Source organism: Ursus arctos, unplaced genomic scaffold (genome assembly GCF_023065955.2).
Source record: "Ursus arctos isolate Adak ecotype North America unplaced genomic scaffold, UrsArc2.0 scaffold_4, whole genome shotgun sequence".
In the NCBI taxonomy this organism is placed as follows: domain Eukaryota; kingdom Metazoa; phylum Chordata; class Mammalia; order Carnivora; family Ursidae; genus Ursus; species Ursus arctos.
The window spans coordinates 30,034,851-30,062,755 of NW_026623056.1; the positions used below are offsets into that span (position 1 = coordinate 30,034,851).

Consider the following 27,905-nt stretch of genomic DNA (forward strand, 5'->3'; position numbering starts at 1 on the left):
AAATGAAAAGGAATGAACTAGAGAGAGCTTCAGGAAGTAAGAAGATCAAGGATGGAACCCAATCACGTTGATACCTCTGGCCATCTGGGTCTGTCCATGCAGCTGCCTGCCTATCTGGGGGTCCCTCTCATACCATGTATGCTACAGGCTATGTGGTAGAGTACGAGGAACAGGCTGAACTTAGGTTCCATTCCGCTACAAACTACAGACCTTGATTCTCTAAGTCTCAGTTTTCTCATCTTTACAGTGGGAAGAATAACGTCTTCCTCAAAATGTTTATATGACAAGTTATGTAGTAGTTGCTTACTAAATAGTAAATATCAGTCCACTCCTCCTTTCTTCTACTCATCCTTCTCTGCTAGCCCCAGATTCAACCTCCAGAGTCTTTATTTGGCCTTCACAATGGGGAAGTAATGCCTCGTCTCTGAACTCTCACAATGACGGAATCGTGGCTCTTAACTGCAGTGGGTGGCTAGCTACTCTCCTTCCCTGATGGTAGCCAAAGGTGGCTCATCTCTTTATCCCCATAGCACCTTGCACAGGGCTTTGCACATAACAGGTACTCTATGAATGTTTGCGGACTAAGTTCATGGTGTTTTTTTGACTTGGCTAATCATGGATTGATTGTTCGAAGACTGGATTACTCAAGGGTTATCTTATTCAGATCTCTCAGCTTTGTCCTCCCAATGTGTAACTCTGGGAAGGCTTATCTTGCAATCTGCAAAGAAAGGATCAACAGAGAGAGGGAGAGAAGCTCACTCAGGCTGCAGGCTCCTGGTCAGACGCTCTGCAGAGAGAGCTGGAGGAAGAAGAGTAAAGTGAAGGTCGTTTCTCTCTCTCTCCAGAAGAGGTGTGGTCCCCCACAGCTTCCACTGTTTAGACTGCCAGACCATCCAATAGGACAGTTTAGGGGCAAGGAGCATTGTGTAGGTAGGTACATCATTCCACAGATCCAGGTCCCCCTAATCGGCAGTTAATTCCTTTTCTCAGCTCCTGACTCTGTGGCTGGTGCGCGCCACAGTATCTGGTCAGTCCAGGTCCAGCGGGGGGCACCCCACTTTGCTCTGGGTTAACAGCTTGCTGGGTGTACAGGAGGCAGTTTGGTGCTGACGAAAGATCTTTCGGTTGCAAGTTAGGGAACTTGTGTGATCATGGCAAGCTAATCACTCTCTCGAAGTCTCGGTTTCGGATTTATAAATTGGGAATAGTCACATGCGCCCTGTTTACTCTCTGTCACACCCCAGGGCTATTGAAGGAAGCCAAATGAGATTTTAAAAAAAACGAAAGAAAAAAAGAAAGAGAGAGAGAGAGGGAAGGAAGGAAGGCAGGAAGGCAGGAAAGCAGGAAGGAAGGAAGGAAGGAAGGAAGGAAAAGTGTGAGCAGGCAAAAGCTCTTCACAAACGCCAGGTGTTCCTAGCGCTGTCTGCAGGGCTCCCTCGGTAGCTACCCACCAAAGCGCTCCTGCCCGCCCCGCCCTGGCTGCATCAGCCTCACCCACTGCATCTCCATCTTTCCCTCACTGCCTCCCTGCGTCTCAGAGATCCTCAATTTCTCCTTCTCCCCCGTCCATTTCCGGGTCTGGCTCTTGGCCCCTCCGGGGACTCCGGTCTCCCGCTCCCAGTGGCAGTCGCTGCCCGGGCGCCCCCAGCCCAGTGCGCCCTCCTTTGGCACGGCCGCCGGGCCAGAGAATCGCCCAATAAGAGCGCGGGACTCAAGTCTGACAGCTCAGGAAGCGGCCAATCGAGCCGGGCCAGGGAAGGGGGGCGCAGCGCGGGGGCTGAAGTTGGGTTGTATGGGGGGAGGGGGATTAAAGGGGGATACAAAAGAGGGGAGCTGGGACTAGGGGTGCAAGAACCCAAGCAGGGGGCGGGGGAGGAGCGCGCGCCACCCAGGTCCGGTGAAGGGACCGCCGGCTGGACGAGGCTCCAGGCGCCTGGGAGGGAGGGGGCGCGGCGAGAAATTTAGGTGAGGAAGGGGAACTGGGGACCTCGCGGCCCCGGGCGCCTCGAGGGGCCTGGCCTGAGGATGCCTGCGGGGCGCAGAGGCGGGGGCAGCAGCCCGGCCGGGGGCGGAGGCTGCAGCTCGCGGCTCTGAGCCGAGGCCGGAGCGGCGCGGGGGGCGGGGAGGCGGCGGGAGGAGGGGATGCGGAGGGCTCTCCGGCGGCGGCGGCGGCAAGCGGGCGAGAAGGGAGGAGCGGCGCGAGCGGCCGGAGCGGCGCAGGGCCCGAGGCGTGCATGGCGCGCCCTGAGCCCGGCTCCCGCGGGCCTCCCCGGAGAGCCCCCGGGCCACAGCAGCTCTTGGGCGGACCCCTCTCGGCCGGCTGCATCTGAGCTCTGGCCCTCGATCTCTGGATGCCGCACTTCCCGGGAGAAGCCCGCCTGCTTTGGGGCACAACGGCGGCGGCGCTGCGCCGGATTCCGCCCTCCGCCTAGTCCTTCTGCGCCCGGCCGCGGTGGGCCCGCAGCCGGCGGCGAGGAGCCTGGGGCTTACGGAGTCGGCGCGGCAGCCCTCCTGGGCCAGCGGGTCCGGGCCAGCCCCGCTTGGTTTGGAGGGAAGGGGGAGGCGAGAGGGGAAGGGCCGCGCCGCAGGAGCCGGTCCTCGCCCCCGCCCCCTGCGCGGACGCGCTGAAAGCTTGGCTCGGCTTTCGCGGGGGCCTCGCTCCCACTCTCGCTGCGGGAGGTGGGGGATGCGGGCGACGGCCCCCCTAGGCTCCAGGACCCACCCCCCAGGGCCCCGGAGCTGTTGCTCCGCCCGCCGCCCCCTCCCCCGTCCTCTCCACCCCCCATCCCACCTCCCCACCCCTCGTAAGAAAATAATGCTGCCTGGCGCCCGCACCTCCCAGTCGCTCCTAGTCCGCCGCGAGGAAAGGGTACCCGCTCAGTCTCCACGCCGGGACCCCCGCCTCGCCGCCCTAGCCGCCGCCTCGCCGCGTGTGCCGCTGGGCCCCGCTTAGGCAGAATCCGCGAGCGCCGCGCCCCGGCATTGCCAGCCCCGGGGAGGCGCCGCCCGCAAGGACACCTCTCCGTCCCGCCTCGTCCGCAACTCCGGTCCTCGTCGAGCTCGACGCGAACCAGGAGTCCGGACGTCCCTCTGCGCGCGGCGCAGCGGCTCGAGCAGTCCCAGCTACCCCAGCCGGGAGCCAACTCCATCTCGGACCTGGGACTCCAGACGCGGATTCTCAGCCACTTCTCACCTCGGGGCTGTGCCTGCCTCCCCGCTTGCCCTCCTGCTGCCCTGCTTCTCCGCTCAGGACGGGGGTGCCAAGATGCCCCGCTGCTGCGCAGGGCCCCGGGCCGCCCCCGACGTGTGACCCCAGCCTGGTCCCCCTGCTCGGCCGTCCGCCGTCCCCTTGGAGACCCCCGGCCCGGCCCCGGGGGTTGGAGGAAGAAGACGACGAGACCGAGGGGGGGATGTCCGGCTCCAAAAGCGTGAGCCCCCCGGGCTACGCGGCGCAGACAGCAGCGGCGCCGGCGTCCCGGGGAGGCCCGGAACACCGCTCGGCGTGGGGGGAGGCAGATTCCCGCGCCAATGGCTACCCCCACGCCCCTGGGGGTTCGACCCGTGGCTGCACCAAGAAACCCGGGGGGGCGGTGACCCCGCAGCAGCGGCAGCAGCAGCAGCAGCAGCGCCTGGCCAACCGCTGGCGCGGCGACGACGACGACGATCCTCCGCTGAGTGGCGACGACCCCCTGGCCGGGGGCTTCGGCTTCAGCTTCCGCTCCAAGTCGGCTTGGCAGGAGCGCGGCGGCGACGACTGCGGTCGCGGCAGCCGCCGGCAGCGGCGGGGCGCGGCCGGCGGGGGTAGCACCCGGGCGCCCCCTGCGGGCGGCGGTGGCGGCTCGGCGGCGGCGGCGGCCGCGGCCGGCGGGACGGAGGTGCGCCCTCGGTCGGTGGAGCTGGGCCTGGAGGAGCGGCGGGGCAAGGGCCGCGCGGTGGACGAGCTGGAGGCCGGCGCCGTCGACGGCGACGAAGGGTCCGGGGATGGCGGCAGCTCGGCAGAATCAGGCGCGGGGCCCGGCGCAGTGCTGTCGCTGGGTGCCTGCTGCCTGGCGCTGCTGCAGATATTCCGTTCCAAGAAGTTCCCGTCGGACAAGCTGGAGCGGCTGTACCAGCGCTACTTCTTCCGTCTGAACCAGAGCAGCCTCACTATGCTCATGGCCGTGCTGGTGCTCGTGTGCCTCGTCATGTTGGCCTTCCACGCGGCGCGGCCCCCGCTCCAGCTGCCCTACCTGGCAGTGCTGGCGGCTGCGGTAGGTGTCATCCTCGTCATGGCTGTGCTCTGCAACCGCGCCGCCTTCCACCAGGACCACATGGGCCTGGCCTGCTACGCGCTCATCGCCGTGGTGCTGGCCGTCCAGGTGGTGGGCCTGCTGCTGCCCCAGCCGCGCAGCGCCTCCGAGGGCATCTGGTGGACCGTGTTCTTCATCTACACCATCTACACGTTGCTGCCTGTGCGCATGCGGGCCGCGGTACTCAGTGGAGTGCTCCTTTCTGCACTCCACCTGGCCATCGCCCTGCGCACCAACGCCCAGGACCAGTTCCTGCTCAAGCAGGTAGGAGCCCACCTGGCCGCAGGGACTGTAGTTTGTGGGGTGGGCAGGCCTTGGCCTGACTCCAAAGAGAAGCAACCCATCACCCTTTCTAAAGTGGTGAAAGAGCCGGAGAGACTTGGCTGTGCCAGTATGTGGTGTCTTCAGAGCCTCTTAACCCCCTCTGAGCCCCAGCGTGTTCCTTTATGAGAAGATGCCCTTGCCTCGGAGAAGACACGTAGCCACTATTGTGGGGATATGAGTGAGGAAGGAGAGTTGGAGGAGAAAATTCTATGGAGAGGTCCCTCTTCCCTCCCCTGCCCCGTAAATAAAAGGCATCTCACAGAAGTGGCTGGACCCTGTAGCAGCCTCTCCCTCCTCCATTGTTAAGGATTCCTGGATAGAGGGTTGGGGAGGGGAGCCCCTGGGCACCCCTTGCCCAGTCTCAAGGAGGAGAAATGATAACCCTGCCAGTTGTCTGAGGCTGGGGATTTGGGGAGCTGGAGATATCCCTGAACTTGAGGGAGGACGGACAAGTTTGTTTTGTTTACCGAAGTGCCCTAAGCCAAAAAGCTGCCTTCAGCAAAGGTAGGAAGGAGCCTCTGAGAGGTGTGTGGTAGTTCCCCTCCTGGCCTGAGCAGAAAGCTAGTGCTGGGTGGCGTGACCCCTTTCCTTGGGTGTTCCTGGCTATTGCTTGTGGTGGGGTCTTTTTGTTCCTGCTGAGACTGCTTCCATGCACTCAGAACAGTGGGCTCTGGAGGAAATAAAACCCCTGCCTGATTAACCGGTGACTCCACTGAGGGCTTCTGGGAGAGAGGTGTGCTTGCTCTTCTGATCTGAGATGAGACCAGCCCCTCGGACATGCTCACCTGCTTCGTTTAACAGTGGCCTTGTCTGGAGCTCCGTGGGCCTCATCCATTGACCCGTGCTGAGCCTACTTGATTTCATGCAGCTCAGCTGTAAGAATCAAGGGAGCCCGTGATCCAGGCTAGTCTCTCGACTATGGACCCCACTGAAGCCCACACCTCTTTCCGGGTGCCTGCGTCCTCTGATAGAACCTCTAATCATATTCCATTGGCATTGCCATCCTCCTTCTCCCCACTTCTGATGCCTTTTCTCAGACTTTGATCCTGTTGAGTACTGCATCTTCCTTGAGGGGTTTTCCTGTGCCCCCAGCTTCCTGGGTGTGGTACCCTTCTCCCCACAGGGAATAGCATCAGTATGGGCTTCAGGGAGCTGGAATCTAGCTGCACTCCCAAAGTACTCTGTGACTGGGAAGAAGAGGATCTGCAGCCTCTCTGGGCCCCGGGTTCTTTTCTCGAGAATGAGAGAATGGTGTATGCTCTTTCCAGTTCCAACCTCTGTGCCAAGCCTCACCTCCTCCCAGGAGCCCCTCCTTCCATTCCAGCCACACTGGCCTCTCCCTCTTCTGCATGGTTCACAATAGAGTCAGAGCCACAGAGTGGAGCACTTACTTATTTTCCAGTGCCCATTGGTTTTGCTCCCCATCCAATGTAAGCTCCTTGGATGCAGGATTCCTGTCGTGTATGTTTTTTCTTCTCCACCCTCTCTCCCTTGTCTAGCACATTTTAGGGTACTTAGTAGGGATTTAATAACTGCTTGCCAATTTGGTTGTGTTCCAGTGAGTGGAGTAGGTGGGGCTGTTGAAGCTTAAAGTTTTTCTGATCTGGGATCAGAAGGAAAGAAAAATCTGTAGAGATCAGCTTTGAACTTGAGAGAAGAACCTATTGAGAGGTGCTGGCATAAGAAAAAGTTAACTGCTATTGTTAGTGCTTATAGAGGCTCCGGCTCCTTCTGACCTGAGGACCGAGGCTAGCGCATGGATATCGTATCTTTCTTTGGGCATTGTTCCTGGCTTGGGTGGGAGGCAAGTTGCTTGAATGCTTGTAACTTGTCTGCAGAGGGAAGGACATGTCATCCACATGCAGAAGCGGAGATTTCCAGGATCATTCAGGGTATTTTTTCTGAACCAGCCCCAGGCCATCCTAGATGTGTGGTTTCAACAGACTGGAGTCAGATCCCAAGAAAGGAGTTCTGGTCCTGGGGTGCTCCAACCCCATCGTAGCCTGACAATGTCCTGGCCACAGCAGAGGGACTGTCTGACGGACTCCCCTTCTTTCTCTGGCAAATCTGCCTCCCTTCTCTCCCCCACCTTCACCACTTCCCACTCATGCTGCTTTTACCCATTGTGGTCTTTAGACTTGGCTGTAGGCTTTTGGGTGGATTTACACTTAACTTCTCACGCTCTGTTCTGTTGAGGACAGCAGAGCTTGTTAGGAATGGTCCAGCACAAGGGAATGCAAACATTCTATTTGGCTTCAGAGAAAACTGTATTTTGGGGGACTTGTATTTGATTATGCCTGATAGAAAATTTATGTTTCTTGACCAAACCCTGATGGATGGTAGGGAACTATCCGTGGGACAGTCCAGCATTAGCCTCTGCCTCAGATACTCAGAGCAGCCGGTGTTTGAGATGGCTTGCATCAGATGCCCTGTTCTTTTCTTTGATAAAGACACATGTCCAGGGAAGTGGGGGAGCAGTGCATGGTTTCTACTGTTGGAGCTTTAGAAATCCCCCTCCCCCCACGGTGCCTTGGGTACATGATAGGCCCTGGGTAAACTGTGTTCTTCACTTCTGCTCCTGCAGGGCTGGCCCCCTTGCTCCCACAGTCCACATCCTCATCATCATTATCCGACCTGGGTAGTTTCTTCTTCCCCATCCCCTCTTTATATTTGGGGCTCTGTCCTTTGCTCCAATTAAGAGGAGAAATACTTGGTTTCTCAACCAGTGCCTCCTGAGGGTTTTTACTCAAAAGATAACCAAGAGGCAGCCCTCTTTGGGGGATGGTGTTTCTTCCCTTCCTATATGTTTTGCTCTAGCTCTTCCCCCAGTATCCATCCCCCTCCCCTTTTGCTTTCTCTCTCACTTCCTTTCTCCTCCGCCCCCCCTTCCGGTGCCCTGTTGCACTCTGCCCACCTTTCCTCTCCTCTCATCTGCCTGCCTGCTTGTGCTGCTTCCCCATCTCTTACTCCCTGCTTGCCGCCGCCCAGCCTCGCCTGTGCTCTTGTCTCACCGTTGTCTCCTCCGTGGGGTACAGTAGGAGCGTCACGGGGTTGTTTTTTTCTCCTTCTTTGCCTGTTAGAAGTCCCTTTGCTACACCCATACCATAAATAACACTCGAGCATCTGCCAAACACATTCCTCACTTGTGTTAATAGGGCTGCAATGATGCCGGAGCCTGTTGCCATGGCAACCTCATTTTTGTTTGATTGTATCCCACTCTGCTACACGAAGCCTCTGCACGCACTCACACACAAACAAGCACGCTCACACAACCATTACATATGCTTGGCTATTAGAGATCATTTTGGAGAAAATACCTCTGGGCCCTGTGGGGGCAGGCGGTCGTCTGCCCCCGGAGACGAGCCTCTCCCCTGGCCAGTGTTACTCCGGGAGGTGATGATGGTTGGGCGAGCTCTTTGAAAAGTAGAGAGTCCTGTTCAGATGTGGGACATTATTATCCTGCAGCCGCATCAGGCCTGCCTGACCGTGGTTTCTGAGAAGCTTCTGACCCTGTGCAGGTCCCTGTGAGCTTGGGAGAGCTGTGAGCAGCTGCCCTCATGGTGTGGGATGCCCCATCCTCTTCCCCTGCCCATCTTCACCTCCTTCCTCTCTTCCCCCATGACCCTTTCAGAGAAACTCAGTGATTTCCCGCATTTATTCCTTTGTGCCTGTTTGAACCTGTGACTGTCACCGATTGTCCCAGAGATCAGAGAGGCACAGGCGCTGTGTGGGTGATGTTCTGTGACTGTGAGCACGTGTGAGTGTCTGTAGCTAGGAGGCTGGGGATGAAGGGGGTGGGGGTGCAGAGCGCGAACGACTGCTGTGTGTGTGCGGGTGTGTCTGCCCGTGTGCACACACACGTGTCTGTGTGTGTGTATATGTTGCGTGGGCTGACCCCAGCCATGGAGGTGGGCCGGGGGAAGCCTTTGTGTTGACTGCCAAAGGAGATCGTTGCAGCTCTGTCCTGTTATTCTTGGCCGGTGGCTGGCTTCCGGTGGTAGCCCTTTGCTTTTCTGATTTTGGGCCTTGACTGCCCTTCTGACCTTGACCTCTGGCTCCTCGGGAGGTACCCTGGATGCACATCCCCTGCTTTCCCTAACGAAGCTGGGGGCTAGACTCGAGTGGTCAGCTCCCCTGAAATACAGGGCTCCTATCCTTCCCTTTCGAAGACTCTTCCTGCTGCCCGCTCACTCAGCTGCCCAGTGAGCCCCACTGAAGAGCCACCTCGTTGCTCTCGAGCTCGGCCCAGAGGCCTGCGTGGTGGGTCACTGTGGCTGCACTGTGTGCGTGCCGCCGACAGCCGCTCCCTCCTTGCTCGCTGGGTGCTGTGGAGGAGGGCGCACTTCCACCTCAGTGGCTGGGAATCCCCGGCCACCAATTCTCTCCCCTGTCACCCACATTTCTGGACAGGAGAGGTCTGGCCTGAGCCAACTCTAGCAGCCGCAGTTTGGGCTGGGGGGCGGGCTCTGAGTTTGGAGCCAAGGAGGGTCTGCTTGTCTTACCTCAAGGCTAATTGTTTTTGCCAATTCTCTTTGCTAATTGTTTTTAATTATGTTGCCTCCTTCTCTGTGCAATAGGGCAGGGGTGTTTGGAGGGAAGCAGAAGCCTCTGGGGGTGGGGTCGAGCAGGGCTTCGGGGTAGGGGCTTGTCTTCCAGATCCCAGGGGGGCCTCGATTCCTATGGGGAGGACTTCAGGCAGGGCAGAGGCCCAGCCGAGGAACAAAATGACGAGCTTCCGTATTTGTGGGAATGTTCAGTGTTCATAATTCAGTCTAAATTTTGACTGGAGCAAGAGCGCGAGGTCTGTGTGCTGCGAACACACAACAGTGTGCTCCTGTTTGTCTCTAAAGACGACACAGACAATGTTTTGAGCCCCATTGTGGGAATCTGCCCAATGTCACAGAGAAGTTTTAAAAATCAGTGTAGGGGCGCCTGGGTGGCTCAGTCGTTAAGCGTCTGCCTTTGGCTCAGGGCGTGATCCTGGTGTTATGGGATCGAGCCCCTCATCAGGCTCCTCTGCTGGGAGCCTGCTTCTTCCTCTCCCACTCCCCCTGCTTGTGTTCCCTCTCTCGCTGGCTGTCTCTCTCTCTCTCAAATAAATAAATAAAATCTTAAAAAAAAATAAAAATAAAAATCAGTGTAAAAGTCTTGGACAGAAACTTTCCCACGTAGATGGGCCCTGGCCACAGGTCATCTGTCAGAAGTTGCGGCCGGCAGCAGAAGCAGGGCTGTGGCCCTTGCTGTGCCAGCCCTCTTGTTCTCCTAAGAGGTATGAAAGGGGCGCCCACCTCCGTCCCAGCCAGAGATGGAGTGGGTGTTGGGCGAGGCCAGATGGGAGACTCCTGTGACTTTATGGGAGATGTCCTGTCCGTGATGCCCGCCCCGCACCTCAGTTAACTGTATGTATCTTGTGGGGGTCCACCTCCTGGTCATTACTTTCCAGGAGGGCAGCCTGTGTTGGGACTGGAAATAGTTTACTCCAGGAACTCATGCCCGTAAAACCTTTGGGTGCCATTACGTAAATTATGTTTTAGCCCGCCCTTCCTCCATCCATGCTTATCAGGTGGGGGCAGCTAGCTAACAGAGGGCGGAATCAGCATTAATGTTCTCTCCCAGACCCGAAACTTCAAGGAGATAGCCCTACTTCCCACCCCTTCCTCCCAGTTTTTCTCAGGGCACTGCCCAGATGTAGGACAAGGAAGATCTCTCTTTAAAGGTTGCACACAAAATCTGAGGGTTTCTAGGTAATGAACTGTGTGCTCAAAGTGAGCCTACACTGGGGGCTGGCAGTTTGAAAAGACCAGCAGGCTGTTTGGGTAGGTTAACGGACGCATCCAATTCATGGGAAGATTCAGGCCCTCTTTGAAATACTGTGGTTGATTCTGGAATTCAGAGGAAGGTGACCAGCTTGGGAAGGGGACTGGAAAGCTTGACTTCTGAGAGGACATTTGAAAAGTTGGGAGAAATTTGGCTGGGAGGAGAGCAGGCTGTAGCAGGATAAGAAAACAGCTGGGCAAGACATTATTGCTGGAACCCCTGTTGCCAGACACTAGAAGAGGGACTAAATTTATTTTTAGTTGCTCCCAAGGGCCAGGCTGGGGCAAATGGGTGGAAACAATAGACAGATTTCAGCTCCAAGGTAGGAGATACCTTTCTAGCCTTTGGGGCTGCAGCCATTAAACGAGATGCCTCCCGGGGTCGGCAGTGTGGGAGTGGAGGTTTTCAAGTATAGACTGGCTGGCCTTAGCCATGCTTGTTACTAAGGAAATGGTTCTGCTTTCAGAGGTCTGGCCTGGGGCCCAGCATTGGATGTGTTTTGTTAGACAGCTTGGATCTAGTTTTCAAAGTTCGCCAGGTGATCTTGACCAACTCTTAGGCTTGGGATCATTGACCAAGATGACTGCTCAGGTCACCCTCAACCCTAGGAGTCTGTGGCTTAGTGCCTGGCCTCCGCGTGACTGTCTCCTAAAGTCTGTTGGGGTGTCGGGCTGTGTTTGAAAGAAGCAAAAGCAGGGGTGCCTGGCTGCTCAGTCAGTGGAGCACGCGACTCTTGATCTCGGGGTTGAGTTCAAGCCCCACGTTGGGTGTAGAGATTACTTAAAAATAAAAGATAAAAAAAAATTTTAAAAAAGAAGCAAAATCATTGCAGACCTGATGAGACTTGCTGGTGGGGCTGGCCAGTACGTGCTGATGGGAGGATGCGGCTCTGGAAGGCGACGGGTAATGGTGAGACAGGAGGGGACGGATGCCCCAGACCTGGACTCATATTCTCCTCCCCACCTTTCCCATCATCTGCCTCTGGTCTGAGGCAAAGCAATCTGGCTCACCATTGGTCGTGGTGCTGGGGGGTGTTCAGCAGAAAGATCGACCTTGGTTTGAGTCCTGGTTTATTCATTCCTTTGTCTGGTAGCAGACACGAAAAATACCGAGGACACCCAGGTCCAAAACGGATGTACCAAATGGGGAGAACGTTAGAGTGGGGCAAGAGGTAGGGAACTAGGAGATGGTTTGAAGGAGAAGGGCTTTAGGAAAGCAAGAGGAGATTGGAGCTCTGAGTATGGGGACAGGCCGGGAAGTGGGGGCAGGGATGCTGCCTGGGAACAATGGGATGTAGTTACCAGAAAAGGGGGAAAGACAAACAAACACGGGGAGACAGTAGTGGCTTTATTCTTCAGGCCAGCCTCATGTGTCAGCGTGAGATCCTCCCTCCTCTTCCTTGCTCTGAGTGGGTTATGAGCTGTTGCTTCTGGGCTTGAGGCTTCCTGACCTCATACTTGGGTGGTCCCCCTCCCTTCCCCGTGGGGGACCCTGGGCTTTACCACACAGCTCACTGCAGTCCCAGTTGGCTTTTGGAAGGGGTCCTCAGGGACCTCAGTGCCCCGCACATAGTAGGTGCTCAGTGAGGGTTTGAATGAGTGAATGAATGGGTGGTGGGGTGGGTGGACGGCTGCACACAGACTATGCTGTGCCGAAGTGCTAGACCAACACCTCCACAGAAGGAAGCGATGCAGCTTGGCTTGGAAGCCTATTTTGGTGGATTGCAATCCTAAACTCTGCGCAGGGCTTCCAGAATCCCTCCTGCTGCAATTTAAAACGTGTGCCTTCTTGGAAACGGAGAGCAGTCGCCTGGCACTGCCGATACTATATCACTTCACAGGTCTGAAAACCATTATTAAGTCATTCTTTCAACCTTCTCCCCATTCAATCAGACAGCAACTGTTTATTAGGTGCCTACTGTATACCAGGCACTATGCTAGGCCCTGGGCGGGGGGAAGGGATTCAAAGCCTGGGTCCTAGTACCCAGGACTGCCATTTGCCCAGACTCTAAGTGTCCTTTGGAGGAATGTTAATAGACGTTTCTCCTACACACATTTGCTTCTTTGTCAGATGAGCTTTGGAAATACTGGCTTAAATAGAATTCTTTACAGCAGGACTTTAAAGCTTTAAATATAATAATACGCACTAGAATTTGCCAAGGGGGGATATCGCATGAAGCTTTTATCAAACATATTTGACCCTAGAATCCGTTTTTTAAGGAACATAACCGGGGTCAAGAGTGTTTGTTGGGGGTCACTTGGGTGGCTCAGTCAGTTAAGTGTCTGCCTTTGGCTCAGGTCATGATCCCAGGGTCGTGGGATCGAGCCCCGGGTCAGGCTCCCTGCTCAGTGGGGAGTCTGCTTCTTTCTCTCCCTTTGCAGCTCCCCTTCCTTGTGCTCTCTCTCACTCTCTCTGTCAAATAGATGAAAAATCTTAAAAAAAAAATTTTTTTTTTTAGATAGTGTTTGTTTAGTGTTAGTGTCACTTTAGGATACATGGCTTTAGGAGCTGGGAGTAGCCTGGAAATTTCTCAGGCATGGGTCTCTGGGATAGGCCTCAGCAAAGTAATCTAGATGGGGGCATTTGTTTGGTGGCTTTTCTCCCTCAAGAAGGTTTCTCAGCCTGCACTGGCTGGCTGCCTGTTTTAAAGTCTCATTCCCCATCTGAGTGTGAAATCTTTTATAAAATAAAGGGTTTTGATGGAAGGGACCAGGAAGATGCCTCTTTAATCTAGGTTTAGTTTCTTTTAGGTTTTTTATTTGTTTGTTTGTTTTGCTGTCATTAGACATTGGAGCAGATTGGGCCTCTGTATAATGACCTTTGGTGGGTCTGGGGTCCATCGAATGTCCTTCTAAAACTTTCACTTCAGGTACTGATTGCATGGCTGCCCACAGGGAAGTGCATGATGGGCCATTCTAGGTCATCCTTTCCCCCCCAGTTTTCTTTGTTTTCTTCCCACCTCAACCCTCCCAAAGGAGGAAGTCCTTAAAGATTATTGATTATAAACCATGAGTATATACTGAATGTTTACTACGAGCCTAACATGGAACTAATCCCCTCCATACATGACCTCATTCAATCGTAATATCATCCCTATGAGAAAGACATTTTAATCCCCATTTCAGGCCTCAAACAATGAAATAAGAGAAGGTAAGTAACTTCCTCAAGGTCACACAGCTAGTGACATAGCGGATGGTGCAGCGCGCACCCATATTCCCTGGGCGTGTATATTTCCACGCCTGCCAGCCGTCAGTACCCGAGGGCTTTCTCGGTCCCTGAGCCTCTCTGCTTTCCCGTGGGCAGGTCAGAAGTGCTGGGGGTTTCCAGTCCCAGCGCAGCTCTCAGCCAATGACTGTTGTGTGCGGGTGGAGGAATACCCCAGCTCCCTTGCCCCTGGGGTGAGGGGAGTCTCACTCTGACACACGTGTTCTACGTTGGCTCCCTGTCCCAAGGAAGGAGTCGGCTCTTGCTGCCCACAGTGGTAACAGGCTTGATGACATTCCCTTTTTCTGGGCATCCCTACCTTGTCTCACTCCCCCATTTCCCTTTTAGTGTTTCTTGGGGTTACCTCCCAGGTAAACCGCTTCTACTCAAATCCTTGTCTCAGGATCTTTTCCTGTGGGGAATCTAAATTGAGAGTTGAGAAGCGGGGACTCTAACCCAGGTTTGACTTGAACACTGGGAAAGGGGAGAGGCTATTACTGGGGTAAACATGCAGCAGGTGCAAGACTCACCAGGTGGCAGGCTCAGAACCTCGTTGTGCCTGGGCTCCTCACTCCTACCTGATACCTTTGTCACTAGTAGAGTGGTGGTTGCTGGACAAGAGGGATGAAGCGGAGTATACAAAAATTTAAAAAATATATCTCTATAAATACACATATAATTTACATATGATATATTCATCTATCTATCTGTGTAACTATTTTTAAAATTTTTCCTACTTAAAAACGTATGGCTTTTTGGGGCGCCTGGGTGGCACAGCGGTTAAGCGTCTGCCTTCGGCTCAGGGCGTGATCCCAGCGTTCTGGGATCGAGCCCCGCATCAGGCTCCTCCGCTGGGAGCCTGCTTCTTCCTCTCCCAGTCCCCCTGCTGTGTTCTCTCTCTCGCTGACTGTCTCTCTCTCTCTCAAATAAATAAATAAAATCTTAAAAAAAAATGTATGGCTTTCTGTTGCCTACACAGTGGCTCAAATACTGGCCAAAAGACTCACTTTTTTTTTTTATGATTTTATTTATTGATTGGGCAGGGGGAGTGGGGAGGGACAGAGGGAGAGGGAATCTCAAGCAGACTCTGCACTGAGTGCTGAACTGACGCAGGGCTTGATCTCACGACCCTGAGATGGTGACCTGAGCCGAAACCAAGAGTTGGATGCTTAACCAACTGAGCCACCCAGGTGCCCCCACCTTTTTTTTTCTTTAAAGATTCACTTTCCCATTTGATTAGCATTTCGTAAATAACAAAGAACTTTACCATGTGTGATCTCCCCTGCTATTCCTGATCGCTCTGAGGAGGTGATGGGTTCGGATGGCACAGACGTGAGCTCTGGGGCCCAGAGGCCCAGGAGAAAACCCTGGTTCAGTGACCCTAGCTGAGCTGCTCTGCCTCCCTCAGTGTTTCCTTCCCATTCACTGGGGATGATAGGTTCCTGATTGATAGGATCTGATGTTGGGTGGCTGAAACAAGGTAATGCACTCCTACTTCCAGACCTGTGTTGCTGATACTATGTTGGAGAGGGGGAAGTAGGGGTTCAGAGAGGTTAAGTGATCTCATCTAGGTCACACAGCTAGTCATTTCGCTTAGGAGTTGCAATATAAATCCCGATCTCTGACTCCAAATCCAGTGCTCTTTTCACATTTGGACCCAGCCCTGCATCCACTCCGCGGTGCGTTCAGAAGCTAGAGAAGGCACAGCTGTCGTCAGGCAGTTGTCTCGGTTGGGTTTTGGAACGCGTGGTGTTTTATTTGTGATGGCCTTCCTTCCTTCATGGTGTTGGGCTCAGATGGGCGTTCAATGAGTTGTCATTTCCTGAGCCCGCAGTTCTGCGAGGGAAGGCGGCCCTGAGGTGTTCAGGGGGTGCCTGGGATCAGATGCTTACCAATGAAGAGCTCCTGAGTGGTTTTATGGATGTGTGATAGGAACTGAGACCCAGGGGAGGGCTCAGAAGTGATGCTAGGATAACTTAGCTTGGGGAAGGCTTCCTCCTATCCACTCTTACGGTGGCATAAGTAGAACAGGGGAGGGGGGCGGAGACGCTGCTGGGTACACATCAGGGTACTTCTTGGTACTCCCTGGAGGTCAGACCTGGGGTCTTTCTGGAGAGTAGCATCTAGTAGTTGTGTAGTTTAGTGCTTACTAGAATGTTCCTACAGTATCTTCAAAGCCCAGCTCCTCACAACTATCAACATCTTAAAAAGTACCGCAAACATCTTGCTTCACATCCGCTTCTCTCCCTGTCCCTCTTCTCAAGAAAACTAAAGGAAAATGTTATCTCCTACCCCAGTGCCATTTTTTGCTAAGTGGAATTTCAAGATTTTTATTTTCACATTTTCTTTTGGGGATGGGAAAGCTATTTCTTTGTTTACTTAGCGTGCCAGGTCCCCACTCTTCCTCTGGCCAAGGCCCTGTTCCTGTGAACATTTTACCCTGTTGTGTGGGAGGGATCCATCCGCCCCCCTGACTGGCTCCCGGTGGGTACCACCAGCAGGCCGTGCCTCAGCCCCGACATCTCAGCCGAGGAGGCTGCGGGGGAAGCTGTGCCAGAGCTGAGCCCCGGTGAGCAGGGCAGCCTTGTGCCCCTCCAGGGCCCCGCCTTTGCAACACTGGACCCTGTGGATCTAAATTAGAAGCGTCCTCCTCTTTTTCCCTGTAGCACTTACACTGGTCTGTAATTTGTCTTGGCAGGTTTATCTGTCTTTCTACTTGACAGCTTTCCGAGGGCAGGGGTCTGTCTGTTTTAATATCCAAATATTTACTGAATGCTATTGACTGGCTGGGCCCTACTTGCCCAGCATTGTGGGAAGAAGGCAGACTGTTCCCATTCTCAGGTTCCACAGGGATTTCTGACTTGGCAGAGAAGAGTCCCTCACGGTGCTCCCTCCCTGGACCAGGGCAGGCTCGTCCTCCATTGGCGGGGGGACCATGTGCCTGGGGTCTTGGCCTTAGAAAACACTGCTTTTCTTCTATACCCTCTTGCCTCTCTTGGATTTCCTACTGGTCTGTCTGGTGATGTCAAGCAGGGCCCTTGCGCCCATTTGTCCCCCACTCTACCCCACCCTCAGTCCCCTGTCTTCTTATCTTTCCTGCTCCCTGAGTCCTCCCCAACTCCACCTTTCCCGCTGTACGGTGTGGGGAAGACCCCAGGAGTCCAAGTTTAACCGTGAAGACAATAAATATGGACATGGATAACTACACAGATTCCGCAAAGTATCGTTCCTTCTTTTGAAAGCAATCGCACGGAATCGCAGTTGCCCTAGCACATTCTAAACTTCCTTCGAGTTGGCTGCCATGTAGTATAGAGCGTGTCAGCTCCACTTTTCACCTCCAACTCCCAGGGCTAAGGCTTCAGCTCTCTGGGTGGGTTCACCTCAAGAAACCCAACGGAGCTTAATGTGTGGGAAGTGAAGGCACACCTAGGAGTTCTTATATAAGCCCGGTACCCGCCCAGGCTCGCGGGGGAGGGGGACCGGGGGGAGGGGCTGGGCAGCCGCACGCTGTCATGCTCCGGGCGGGCGAGTCTAACCCGCACCAGGGCCCAGAACTGCCGCCTGAGCCTCCCTCCCTCAGCAGAGAGGTCATGCAGATGACACTGAGTCTGATTTACGGCTGTATCGAAAGGCGAGTTGTTTATATCGAAAGGGTTTATTGTGGTGATCCAGTAAAGAGTGATGGCCACTGAAAATTATTGCAGGCATGTAATGGGAAGAAAACTTGGTTGTGGTTGGTGTATAAAATCTTGTCAGGCCAGGCTGTGGCTCGGTATATTTATGTTGCTCTTATCCCCAGCAATTAGCCCCAAACGTGGCTCAATAAGTGGCTGAGCAGGGTGCTGTAATAACTGCAGGAGTATTTTGGGCAATGACTGCTACACCATGTGCTCGCCCGAGCCACCCTAGCAGGGCAGCAAATCTCACTCAATGTGCTGCGGCCCCCAGTGGCGACACGCAAGTACCCTTTGATGGGCACTAACCCCTTTCTGTCTTTCGTACGTGGTGTTTCACTTGCGCATGGGTGGAAATCGTGCAGACACCCGTGGCCTTGCTCCCCGCCCTCAGCAGTGTTCACTGGCCTCTGTGAGTCCCCCCACCTCGATTGTAAATGAGAACAGTGCCTGTAGTAGATGCTTAAAAAATATTTGTGGGATGGATGAATGAATTTGCTCCGAGTGACACAGCAGGTCAATAGCGACGTGCGTCCAGCACTGTTAACTGCCATTACTTCTTTTTTGACTCTTTGATTTCTTGAGAGTCAAGGAATGATGTCGTTGGTGACTCCCTGTATGCATTTATTGTTACCAGCCTGTGTGGCGAAGACACCTTGAAGTTCCTTCTTTTCTAGCACCTTCAGGTCAGGGCAGGAAGCACAAGGGCTCTGCTGCAGCCCTCCTGCTCTGGGGACACCTAGAGGAAACTGGGGTCCATCTGAGGACTGGGAAGTTGGAAACGCGCCAGGTGTGTGGGGTCGAGGCCTGGAAAGTATCCCTATCCAGGACAGAGCGACGTCCTTGGGTTAAACTGTACGCGAATGGCCACATGTGGATTACGGCGTGGTCTTTTTTGGAAAGGGGTTATCTGGGGAGAGTTAATTTTGGATTTTGCTTTACATTTATTTTTAAAGTGGAATATTTCTCCAGCATTGGTGACAATGGCCTAGAAAAGCCAGTTAGTCACCAGCTGACATCTTCCCTGTGTGGGGTGTTGTTGCCCCTGCCTATATCCCACCTGCCTTCGTTGTCGGGTGGGTTTAAACCCTCTCCCTCCGAGGCCTCTGGGGAGATTTCACTGGCAAACAGGTCTCCAGGGAACTCCTGCTCCGTCTGGAGTGGTGTCATTCTCTGCTTTGATCCTGGGGTGTGTGGGGGGAGGGTGAGAGCTTATGGGGGTGGCAGAATAGCCCCTGGGGCTGCTCTTTGCTTCTCCTTGGAGGAAGCAGTGGCATCTAAGTGAGGCTGTGTCCGGGTCTGTAAGATAGGTTCCAGCCTGCATTCGCCTGTAGTCTTTTGTTTTGTTTTGTTTTTCTTTAATTTTGCTCTGTATCTTTTGGAGGTAAAAGGGAAATCACCCTAAACTCAGATTTAGAGACTAGACCTGGTTTCTCTTGAGGGAACAAAGAGATGTGGACGGCCCCAGCCCACTTCCCCTAGGGTCCTCTTTAGGGTCCACTGCAGAAGGAAGAGGGTGTCTTGGTGCCCTGGGCTATGAGGGCCCCCTCCCCATCCCCCAGGCTGGCCTTGGAATGATTGGGGGGACACTTACTCATTTACTACAGGCAGTAAACAGAGAGCTACCAGCTCTGAGACCCACTAGGTCACCACAGCCCCAGCTGGAATTAGCCTAATAGGGGCAGCTCAGGCCTCGAGGGAGCAGGGCAGTGGCTGAGGGCAAGTGAGCTTGGGAGGACCAGTTGCAGTTGGGTGCACGTGTGGGTGTGGGCATTCTTATCCCCAGTAGAGTGCAGAGGCTGGGAGCCTTGGGTTTCCCAAAAGCTGAGAAGGTACCAGGCTAGCCACACACAGCTCGAGTATGCCACCCTGACTTCTCCTACTTGCTGCCACCCCTCGGCCAGCCCCATCCCTCCGGGGAATGGGGACTTCGGTGGTCTTGGAGGAAGGTCATTCAGGGGCTGTGGCAACAAAAAACGATACAGCCCTGCGGGGACTGAAAGTCACACAGCAGACAGTGCAGGGTTCCTAACATTTCTTCCTTGCTTTAACCTCCATCATGGGTCCCCTTCCACCAGTCCTCCTGGTCACCGTCCTTCCACCCCCTGGAACTCAGCCTGTCCTAAACCAAAATTCATCATCATCCCTAACTTGGCTTTATTTTTGTCAGTGTCATTTCTCTCTTTGCCTGGGTGCTGGTGTCCAGTTTGGTGGACTGAATTGTTTAGCAAAGATCGCCTATGTGTGAGGCACCGGGAACCGAGATGAATTAGCCACAGACCCTGCCCTTGAGAGGAGACCTGTGAGTAGTGCCTCTCGCGCACCAGGCTCTGTTCTAAGTGCTTCAGTTGCGTTAACTCATTGAATCCCCACAGCTGCACTATGAGGTAGGCACTGATGTTGTCACCCCATTCTGCAGATGGGCACATTGAGACATTTAGGTTAGATCTAGCTGAACCGATGAACCGGGCAGCCTGGCTCCAAGTCTAGGCTCTTACCTCTCGGGGCCGGCAGACAGACAGGCACTCCTAGTGGGGCGCCAGCAGTGTTAGCGGCAGAGACGAAGCGTGCTGGCTTCTTCCTGGTGGGAATGGGAAATGCTGCAGCAAAGGGGAGCCTGGCTAGTAGGTGGGACTAGGTTAGGAAGAGGGTAGATTTCTGGGCCAAGTTTTGTTTGGAGGCAGGGGGGATGTCTAGAAGGTTCTTATGGAGAGTGAGTGGATGTGGCCCCATGTGTATTTAGAAAGGTGGCTTTAGTGTTTGGAGCTGAAGGGAGGAACCTCCAGGGAGAGGAAGAGTGGGAGGTGAGTGGAGAGACTGCTGCCTTGCCCAGAGACTGGGTGGGGTGGAGAGTTGAGGGTCGAGGCCTTTAGATAAGAGAGGGGGGTTCACAGAGAGCACCTGGGCATTTACCTATTAGTTTCTTCTCGCCTTGGTTACCAGTGGTGCCAAACCTGCTCCCTTGTGCTCTCAACCAGGACAGCCTCTGGGGATCTAGATATCACCTCCTTTCTGGGGAGACCTGTGATGGATCCCTCCTTCCCTTTTCTTGGGCTTTAAATATCCCATGGCAGCCTCCTCCCCTCAAATCCCTAGGGCTCTGCCTTTACCCAGATGTCAAGCACCCAAACGTTCAACCTCTTAGCTCCTCCTCTCTTTGGAAGCTGGGACCCCCTGCTGTAGCCAGCCCAGCCAGATGCCCAGAGATCTCATGCCTCGGAGAACGTTACCCTTCTCTGGGACCTGGTGTCCTGGCCACCCTGCCCCGCAGCGGAGCTCCTAGCACTCCCGCAGGCCCAATATGCCGACTTCCACATACTGTCTTTTCTCAGAGGCCACGTGACAAAGTGCGTATTGAACGCCCTTGTTCATTGCTTGCCTCCCCCTGCTGCCCCCCCCTGAAAGCGCCTGCTTCCCCAGGTAGAGTCTCATGCCCACTGGGGGCATGCCTCCCCTGTGCCTACATGGTTGAAATGTTGAAATCCCAGCTCTGCCATACCCCGCAGTGTCTCCTTAGCAGGCTCCTTGCCCTTTCTGAGCCCGTTTTGCATAACATGGGATATACTATGGATTGTTACTTCGGAGGGTTGTGTTGGACACTGTATGCGGTGATATGTACAAAGCACTTAACGCAGGGGCTGCCGAGTAAAATGTTCTGAACACGGGACGTGTGGTCTGTCCTAACTGTGTATAGTTTGTGCTTTTAAATTCCCACACATTAAAGGAGAGCCTAGTGTTTTTCTCAAATGCCTGTGTGTGCGAAGGGTAGTAGACAGGGTGGAAGAAAATTGCATTTCCCCCTGGAAGAAGGCTAAGCGGAAGGAGGGCGCGGCGCTGGGGCAGGGGTTTGACCCCATCCTTGCCTCATCCTTATTCTGGCCACCAAATGACTAGCGCAGACCTCCCCAGAGCAGTGCAGCCTCCAGAGCTGACTGGGACCAGTCTGGGAGCTGGGGCAGGACTTTCTTGGGCGAGTGTGAACTGGGGAGTGGGCTGGGCCAGGTCCCCCCTGAATTTGGGGGTGGCTGGCACTGAGGAAGGCTGTAAGGAGGTCAGGCCTGTGACTCACATCCCCTATCAGGACCGTTCTAGAGTCCAGGAAGTAAACTGAGAGTGGGTTTCAAGCCGGAGGACTGGGAAAGAGAGGGACACACATCTGCTTCTCCCAGATGTGCTTCCTTCTGTAACTTCATTAAGACACACACTCAGGCAGCAAAGGACAACAAAACCACCCACGGACCACCAGAGGCCTCAGTGTGGAGAGCGCTCGGAGCTGGTGAGGCCTGCTGGGGAGAAGGCCGGTGAGAGGCCAAACAAGACACTCGAGGGAGCTCGTCTGAGGGAGAGGGACAGCCAGGACATTGAGACACATCGCTTGCCCCTGAGTGAGTGTCTAGGTGGGACAGGGCCCATGCCCGGTTAAGAGGTTGGTGATGATGTCTAGAACATTCCCCCAGCTGGTTAGACCTTGGGGGCTGGACGCAGGGCTGTCCAGCTGGGTGGACTGTTGGAGGACTGCTGGGAAGTGGGCTGCCGGCTTCCTGCCTGTTCATAACCTCGTGTGCCCCAGACTGGGCCCCTTCTCTCCAGTGCTGCTACCCTCCCGGTGTGCCAGGGGCCCCCTGTGCCTGGGCTGCACTCAGGATGCCCGGGGAGGGGCTAGGCCAGCGCCAGAAACCACAACAGACCCTGACCCTGGCTAATGGAGGCGGTCTCGAAATGGACCTTTTTTCTTTTTGGCTAAATTAACATTTGGCATTTCAGGGTGCTGGCCCCATGCCCGGCTGCTCTGGCCTTCTGCCTGTCAGCTCCTTTGAGGCTATTTTTGCCATTCACTTATTTATTAACTATTATTGCTCCCCAGGACAGATGGGCACACTCACACACACACACACACACACACACACACGGACATGCGTGTGCGTGCACATACACGTGCCCTCCAACCCAGAGCCCATTGGAAAAGCTCGCCTGCACCCACCAGGCTGCACATGGCGTGCAGAAGGGGACATGATCAAAAGGACGGTCACTGAGACTGAGTCAGGGTGGAGGAAGGGCTGATGGAAGGCAGTGGCCTCCCCAAGCTCGTCATTCCCCAGAAATGCCTCCCACCCCCTCCCAAAGCGTCTCTGTTCTTATTCTCTTGCCCTCAGGGGTGTTCAGTCCTACGAAGGGCTCCTGTGGGAGAAGATTGTGAGTCCTGCCTGAACCATCCTTCCAGAGAAATAAGCAGGGGGCCTGGGAGAACTAAGAGCCCTCTTGGTAGGACTTCTTACGTCTTCCAGAGGAGGGAAACGTGGCGTCTGCCTTCAGAGAGCTCCTAGCCTGGTGGGGGCAGCCCCGGGCTCTGCTGGTGAGATGAACAGTCCTCAGTCCTACCACCTGACAGCGAAGAGCTTCAGAAGGAAGAGGCATGAACCGAGGGAAAGTGTGCACACAGCCCTCCCCGCATCTGATCCCTCTGAGAGTAGATTGTTAGGGCAGAACGGATGCCAGGCAGCACGGCACACAGACCCGTGAGCCCCGCCTGCGTGCAGGGCCCTGTGTGCGCACAGGGGTGTATGCTGCGGACCCTCGGGGTGCTGTGATAATCCCCACATTTGTTTCCAGTCTCCTTGCTTCGGGGCCAGCCTCTCTGCTTTGAGCCTGGGGCCCTGGCCACGTTCCCTTCCGCAGCCCCTGACACCGGGGCTCCCAAAGGCCAGCGTGGAGCCAGTGGGAGAACAGAGTGAAGAGCAGAGACCTTCCGCCTGGGCCTCGGCTTGTACGTGCAAGAAATGGGACGGATCCTCCTGCCCCCTCCAAGGTCAGGGCTGGGGTGGAAACCCCCCTGAGTGATGGTGACCAGGCCCGAGTCCTGGGGTAGCTCCCTATTTTCTCCCACTCCGCTGGCCAGCCCCACCCTTCCCTTCTTAGGGCATGTGGCATCAACTTTCCCCATCCCTGAGGAAATGCCTGAACCATCCTTCCAGAGAAACAAGCAGGGGTCCTGCGATGGTTCTCTGCCTTGAGAAGACACCGCACTCCTGGCCCTGGACAGTGACTGCGGAGGGACTGCCGGCCGCTGGGCTCTGTCCTGCAGGGCCTCTCTGCCTCAGGACCCAGTGCCAGCCCTTCTCAGACTGTCAGAAAACTCCCTCAGCAGGGGGCTTGCCCCTTCCAGCCAAGTGGGAGCTGAGGGCAGGGGCTGCGTCTCCCCCATCAAGACTAGATGCTCCTGAGGACAAGGACCATGTCTGTCCTATCAGACTAGAAACTCCCTGAGGCCAGGGGCTGAGTCTGTCCCCACCAGATTGGGAAATCTCTGAGGGCCGGGGATGTTACCTCCTCCATCAGCCTGGGAACTTGCTGAGGATGGGATCGGGCCTTTTCTCCCCAGCTTCAGGACCCAGTTTCTGGCTGTGGGACACAAAGGTGCTCAGTCCTGGGCACCTGGAAAACCTGGAAAGTGGGTGGAATGCTGAAGGCTCCACGGTTAGAGCCAGGGATGCTGGAAGAGGAGAAATCTCCCACCTTTCTGCAGGAAGTCAGAGCCAAGAATGACATCCCCTTCATCAGGAGCTCCCCTCCACTTCCCCTTCTCCCCTTAGTTTGTGCTCAGCTCAGGGCATGAGTCAGGGCGGGTAGGTGCAGGTCGGGGCGGGCGGGCAGTCAGGGAGGGCTGGGCTGGCACCTCTGGCGGGCAAGACTAACTGCCCTCTTGAGCTGCTGCCTCACGTGACCTACTCCTGAGCCCAGGGCTGGAATAGCCCTGGTAGCTGTCCTGTCTCTGCCTTGTCCTCAAGCTCAGCCCTGACACTTCTCCCCAAGAGGGACATTTGGGAGGTCCTCCCTGCTATTTGCATCCAGATTATGCCGGGCTCCTGTCAGACTGTGATCTGTGTCTGTATCTTCCTCCCCTGCTTAAGCAAGGACGGTCTTGTTAATTTGTGTGCTTGTCCCTCTCCTGGGATGACCAGAGCCCTTGGACTCTTCTGGAGTACCATGGCTTCTAAGGGCTTTCAGTAGCATGAGGAGGGGCTCATTGAGAAGGGGTCCAAGCCTGCTGCTAGTAGGCCTGGCATGGAAGCCATTGTCATATGGTCTGGTCGTTCTGGCAGGGGCTACGGGAGGGGGATTTGTAGCACCCCCAGTCATGAGCTGAGTTCACTGCCCTTGATCTGCAGTCATGACTCAGTTGTCGTGTGGTTTAATGACAGGTGCTCGGGCTCTGCAGTCAGGCAGCTCCGGGTTTGAACCCCACCTCCGCCACCTACCTGTGTACAAGTTACCTTGGCCGAGTGACCACACGTCTGACCCTCAGGGTCCCCAGCTGATCACTTGGGGCTGTTGCTATCTACTCCACAGCGCTGTTGCACGACTAGTGTGCTAATCTGTGTAAGACACTCTGACCTTCCCCCCGGTCATGGAAATGCCAGAGACAGGTGGAGGGGAAGAGTGCAGTGAGTTTCACGTCTAGCTCCTCTGGCCACTGTGCCCACCCTCGTTTCTCCATGGTCTCGTGTGTTTTAATGTCTGCTGCTTTAGTTACGCATCTAGATCTTGCCTCAGCTTCGGTGCCACTTTGCCGAGAGAAGGGGAGAAAGTGTGGCCATATTAGGAGCTGAGCAGAACCCTGGGAAGGCCCCTTTCTGCCCAGAGGAAGCTGGCATTCCCAGTGCCTGCACACTGTTCTGCCTCCCAGGCAAGCCTGAATTATTATGAGCTAACGTCTGTGCTGTCCCAGGAGTAGCCAGGGAAGCAACATCAAGTAATATGATTACTACAACAGTAATAATAACAGCGACAACACCAACAAGCACACACAATTACGGAGAAGGCCAAGATTTGAGGACCTGGCTCCAGGCCAGGGCTGTGGTTAGCGCACGAGGGGTGGCTGTGGGGCTGGAAGGCAGTGGGTTTCAGGCTGTTCCTGCTCATATCTCTCTCCCATAGTCTTCTGCCACGAAATACAAAGCCTCTGGACAAATCAGTGAGTCCCTCCCACTCCAACACGGCAGGTGGGTTTGACATGGTGTGGTCTTGTGCCCATCTTGGGCCGGTGGATAGGTCCCACAAAGGGCACAGAGGGCTCCATTTGTCCTATGGGCCCCTGCCCACTGCTCCTCACTTGCCCACTCAGGACGTCTCCTACCTCGGCATCTCCCACTGCAGGCCTGTTCCCGCTCTTGGGTGGCAAATTGAACCAGAGTGTGGCGGCCGCGGGGGGCGGGGGGCAGTTGCCCTGTGGGAGCTCCCTCCATAGCTCAGTCTGATGGCCAGGATGGACCACACCCAGGCCCTGGATTTAGGAGTAGGTGTCATAGCCACATAATATCTGTGCTGCCCAGAACCGGCACAGATGCTCACATCACATGATATGATTACTATCGTGCGGTAGCTAAGGACCGCGTGGGTTCGAATCCTGGCTTTGGCATGCGGCCACTGTAAGACCTTGGGTAAGTGCCCTAAGCTCTCCAAGCCTCAGCCTTCTCATCAGGAAGTTGAGATAATAAAAGTGACTTCATAGTCTTGTTGTCCACGCTTATGATAGCATGTGGCACGTGGCAAGTGCGTGAGGGTCAGCTCTTTCATAGTGTTTCTTTTGTTAGGGACAATAAAAGTGCCTTCAGCGGCTCCCACCTGTGCGTTCTGTTTTTGTTGAATTCTATTTTCCTAAAAGATGTTGTCGTTCTAACTCATACCCGTGACCTTATTTGGAAATAGGGTCTTTGCAGATGATCAAGTTTGATGAGGTCATTGGGGGGGACCCTAATCCATTATGACTGGTGTCCTTACAAAAAAGGGGACATTTGGACTGAGAGATAGACATGCATGGAAGGAAGATGGTCTGGAGACCCAGACAGAAGGCCATCTGCAAGCCCAGGAATGCCTGAGGCTACCTGAAGCTGGGAGGGAGGTCTGGAGCAGATTCTCCCACACAGCCCAGAGGAGCCAACCCTGCTAACACCTTGATTGTGACCTTCTGTGCCCCAAGACTGCGAGACCGTGACCTCCGTCGTTGGGTCCTCAGTTTGTGGCCATTTGTTAGAGCGGCCCCAGAAAATGACTGCAGGCTCCGATGGCTCCGAGCCCCCCGGCCACCGTGAGCTCCCTGCCATCCACAGGGCAGAAGAAGAGGGCTGGCGTGGAGCGGGCTGTGGTCTGGGGCCCACTGTCAGGCTTCGGCCAGCCTTGGGCCTCTGGCATCTGTCTCAGATGGCCTAAGTTCTTGACCTGCAGATGAACAGAGTTGGAGCCCTTTATAGGGTCTGAAACACAGAGAGCCCACCCCTCACCTTCCACCCTGCCTTCCTGTCTCTCTCCTCTGCTTCTAAGAGCACGCCCCACCTCACCCCTGCTCCGAGCAGGAGGAAATGGAGAAAAGAGATCATAAATCCCCAGAGAGGGCAAGCCGAGGTGGGGTTTGGGCCTGAACATTTCTGCCCCTCTCCTCACCTGTCTCCTGGAGCCTTAACTCTGTTCTCTAGGCGGGAAATGGCTTGCCTATCTGGGGTGTATCTGTGTGTCTGTGCGTGTGAGTGTGTGTATAGAGAATGTCCCTCATTAAGCCGCTGTGGGCCTCGGGACCATGACTCATACACATACAATCAGGCTGTGCTGGACAGAGGAGACCTGTCCCTGGGGTGGGCGATGCCGGCTCCCGATGCAGCAGCCAGCGCCAAGGCCCTCCCTGGCGCACCTTGGCAGCCCGCCCCTGCCTTCTCCTCCAAAGAACTGGTTGTTCAATGTCACTTGAGGGAACAAATAGGTCTTGAGTGCCTCTGTCTTCAGGGCACAGGGATCCAGTGATGAGGAAGGCACAGGCCTCGCACACTGGGAACGTGTCATCTGTGCAGGATGGAGGGGTGGGTGGCGTCTAAGACAAGCACATAAATAACTCTTAATCTAAGGGGAATAAAATGGGGAGCATGGAGAAGTGCAGATTGAGAGTCAGGAGTGGGGAGAGGGCCTGGAGGCGAGGAGGAAGAGCTCAGCAGCAGTTGGGGATGTTGGGGGGAGGGGAGGAGCCCATGGGGTCTTCATGAAGGAGGCTCTGATCCCCCCGGTGTTGCCGCAGCGGGGAATGCAGAAGGAAAGGCCTGGAAGCTGGAGTGTGCAGGCTGTGTCTGGGCACACCGAGTCTTCCTGGTGACCCAAGTGCAGAGTCCTCCCCGGGCAGCTGGGAGATGAGGCAGGAAATGTAACCCAGTATGGCCTCGGATGGCGGCAGCGGAGGGTCCATGTAATAGAGCTGTAAGAGGGGACCCTTTGAGGGCAGGAGTGCGTGGTTCAGGCTGCGCTTCAGAAGGGGTTGGGGAGGGAGGGTTTGTGGGGTGGGGTGCATGCAGCCCGGGAAAGAGGCTGAAGCGGGTCTGGGAGGCAGGCGGGGAGCATAGTGGGAGTGGGAAGAGAGGGTGAAGGGAGAGACATTTCTCTGGGACAGCTGACAGGATTTGGTGAGTAAGGAAGAGGAGGCACAGAGGACGAGCCCGGGTAAAGGACGAGTGCTGCCGTTCAAAGAGAAGTGGGTGGTCTGTGGCTCCTTGGCCTGTGGGTGTTTGGTGGGAAGGGGCTGGTGTGCTTGGGGTCAGAACTGGAGCCTCTGCTGTGGTGG

The 27,905-nt window shown here is 55.3% G+C and overlaps 1 protein-coding gene across 1 annotated transcript in view; it reads left to right on the forward strand.

Annotated features, from left to right (window-relative positions):
- The first annotated feature begins 2,845 nt into the window (after positions 1 to 2,845).
- Positions 2,846 to 27,905, forward strand: part of ADCY5 (adenylate cyclase 5) — a 145,768-nt gene continuing 120,708 nt past the window's right edge. Inside the window, exon 1 of the mRNA XM_026494912.4 lies at positions 2,846 to 4,553. Coding sequence (XP_026350697.3) covers positions 3,411 to 4,553 — 1,143 coding nt within the window. The 5' untranslated portion in view covers positions 2,846 to 3,410. The remainder of the gene's footprint in view (positions 4,554 to 27,905) is intronic.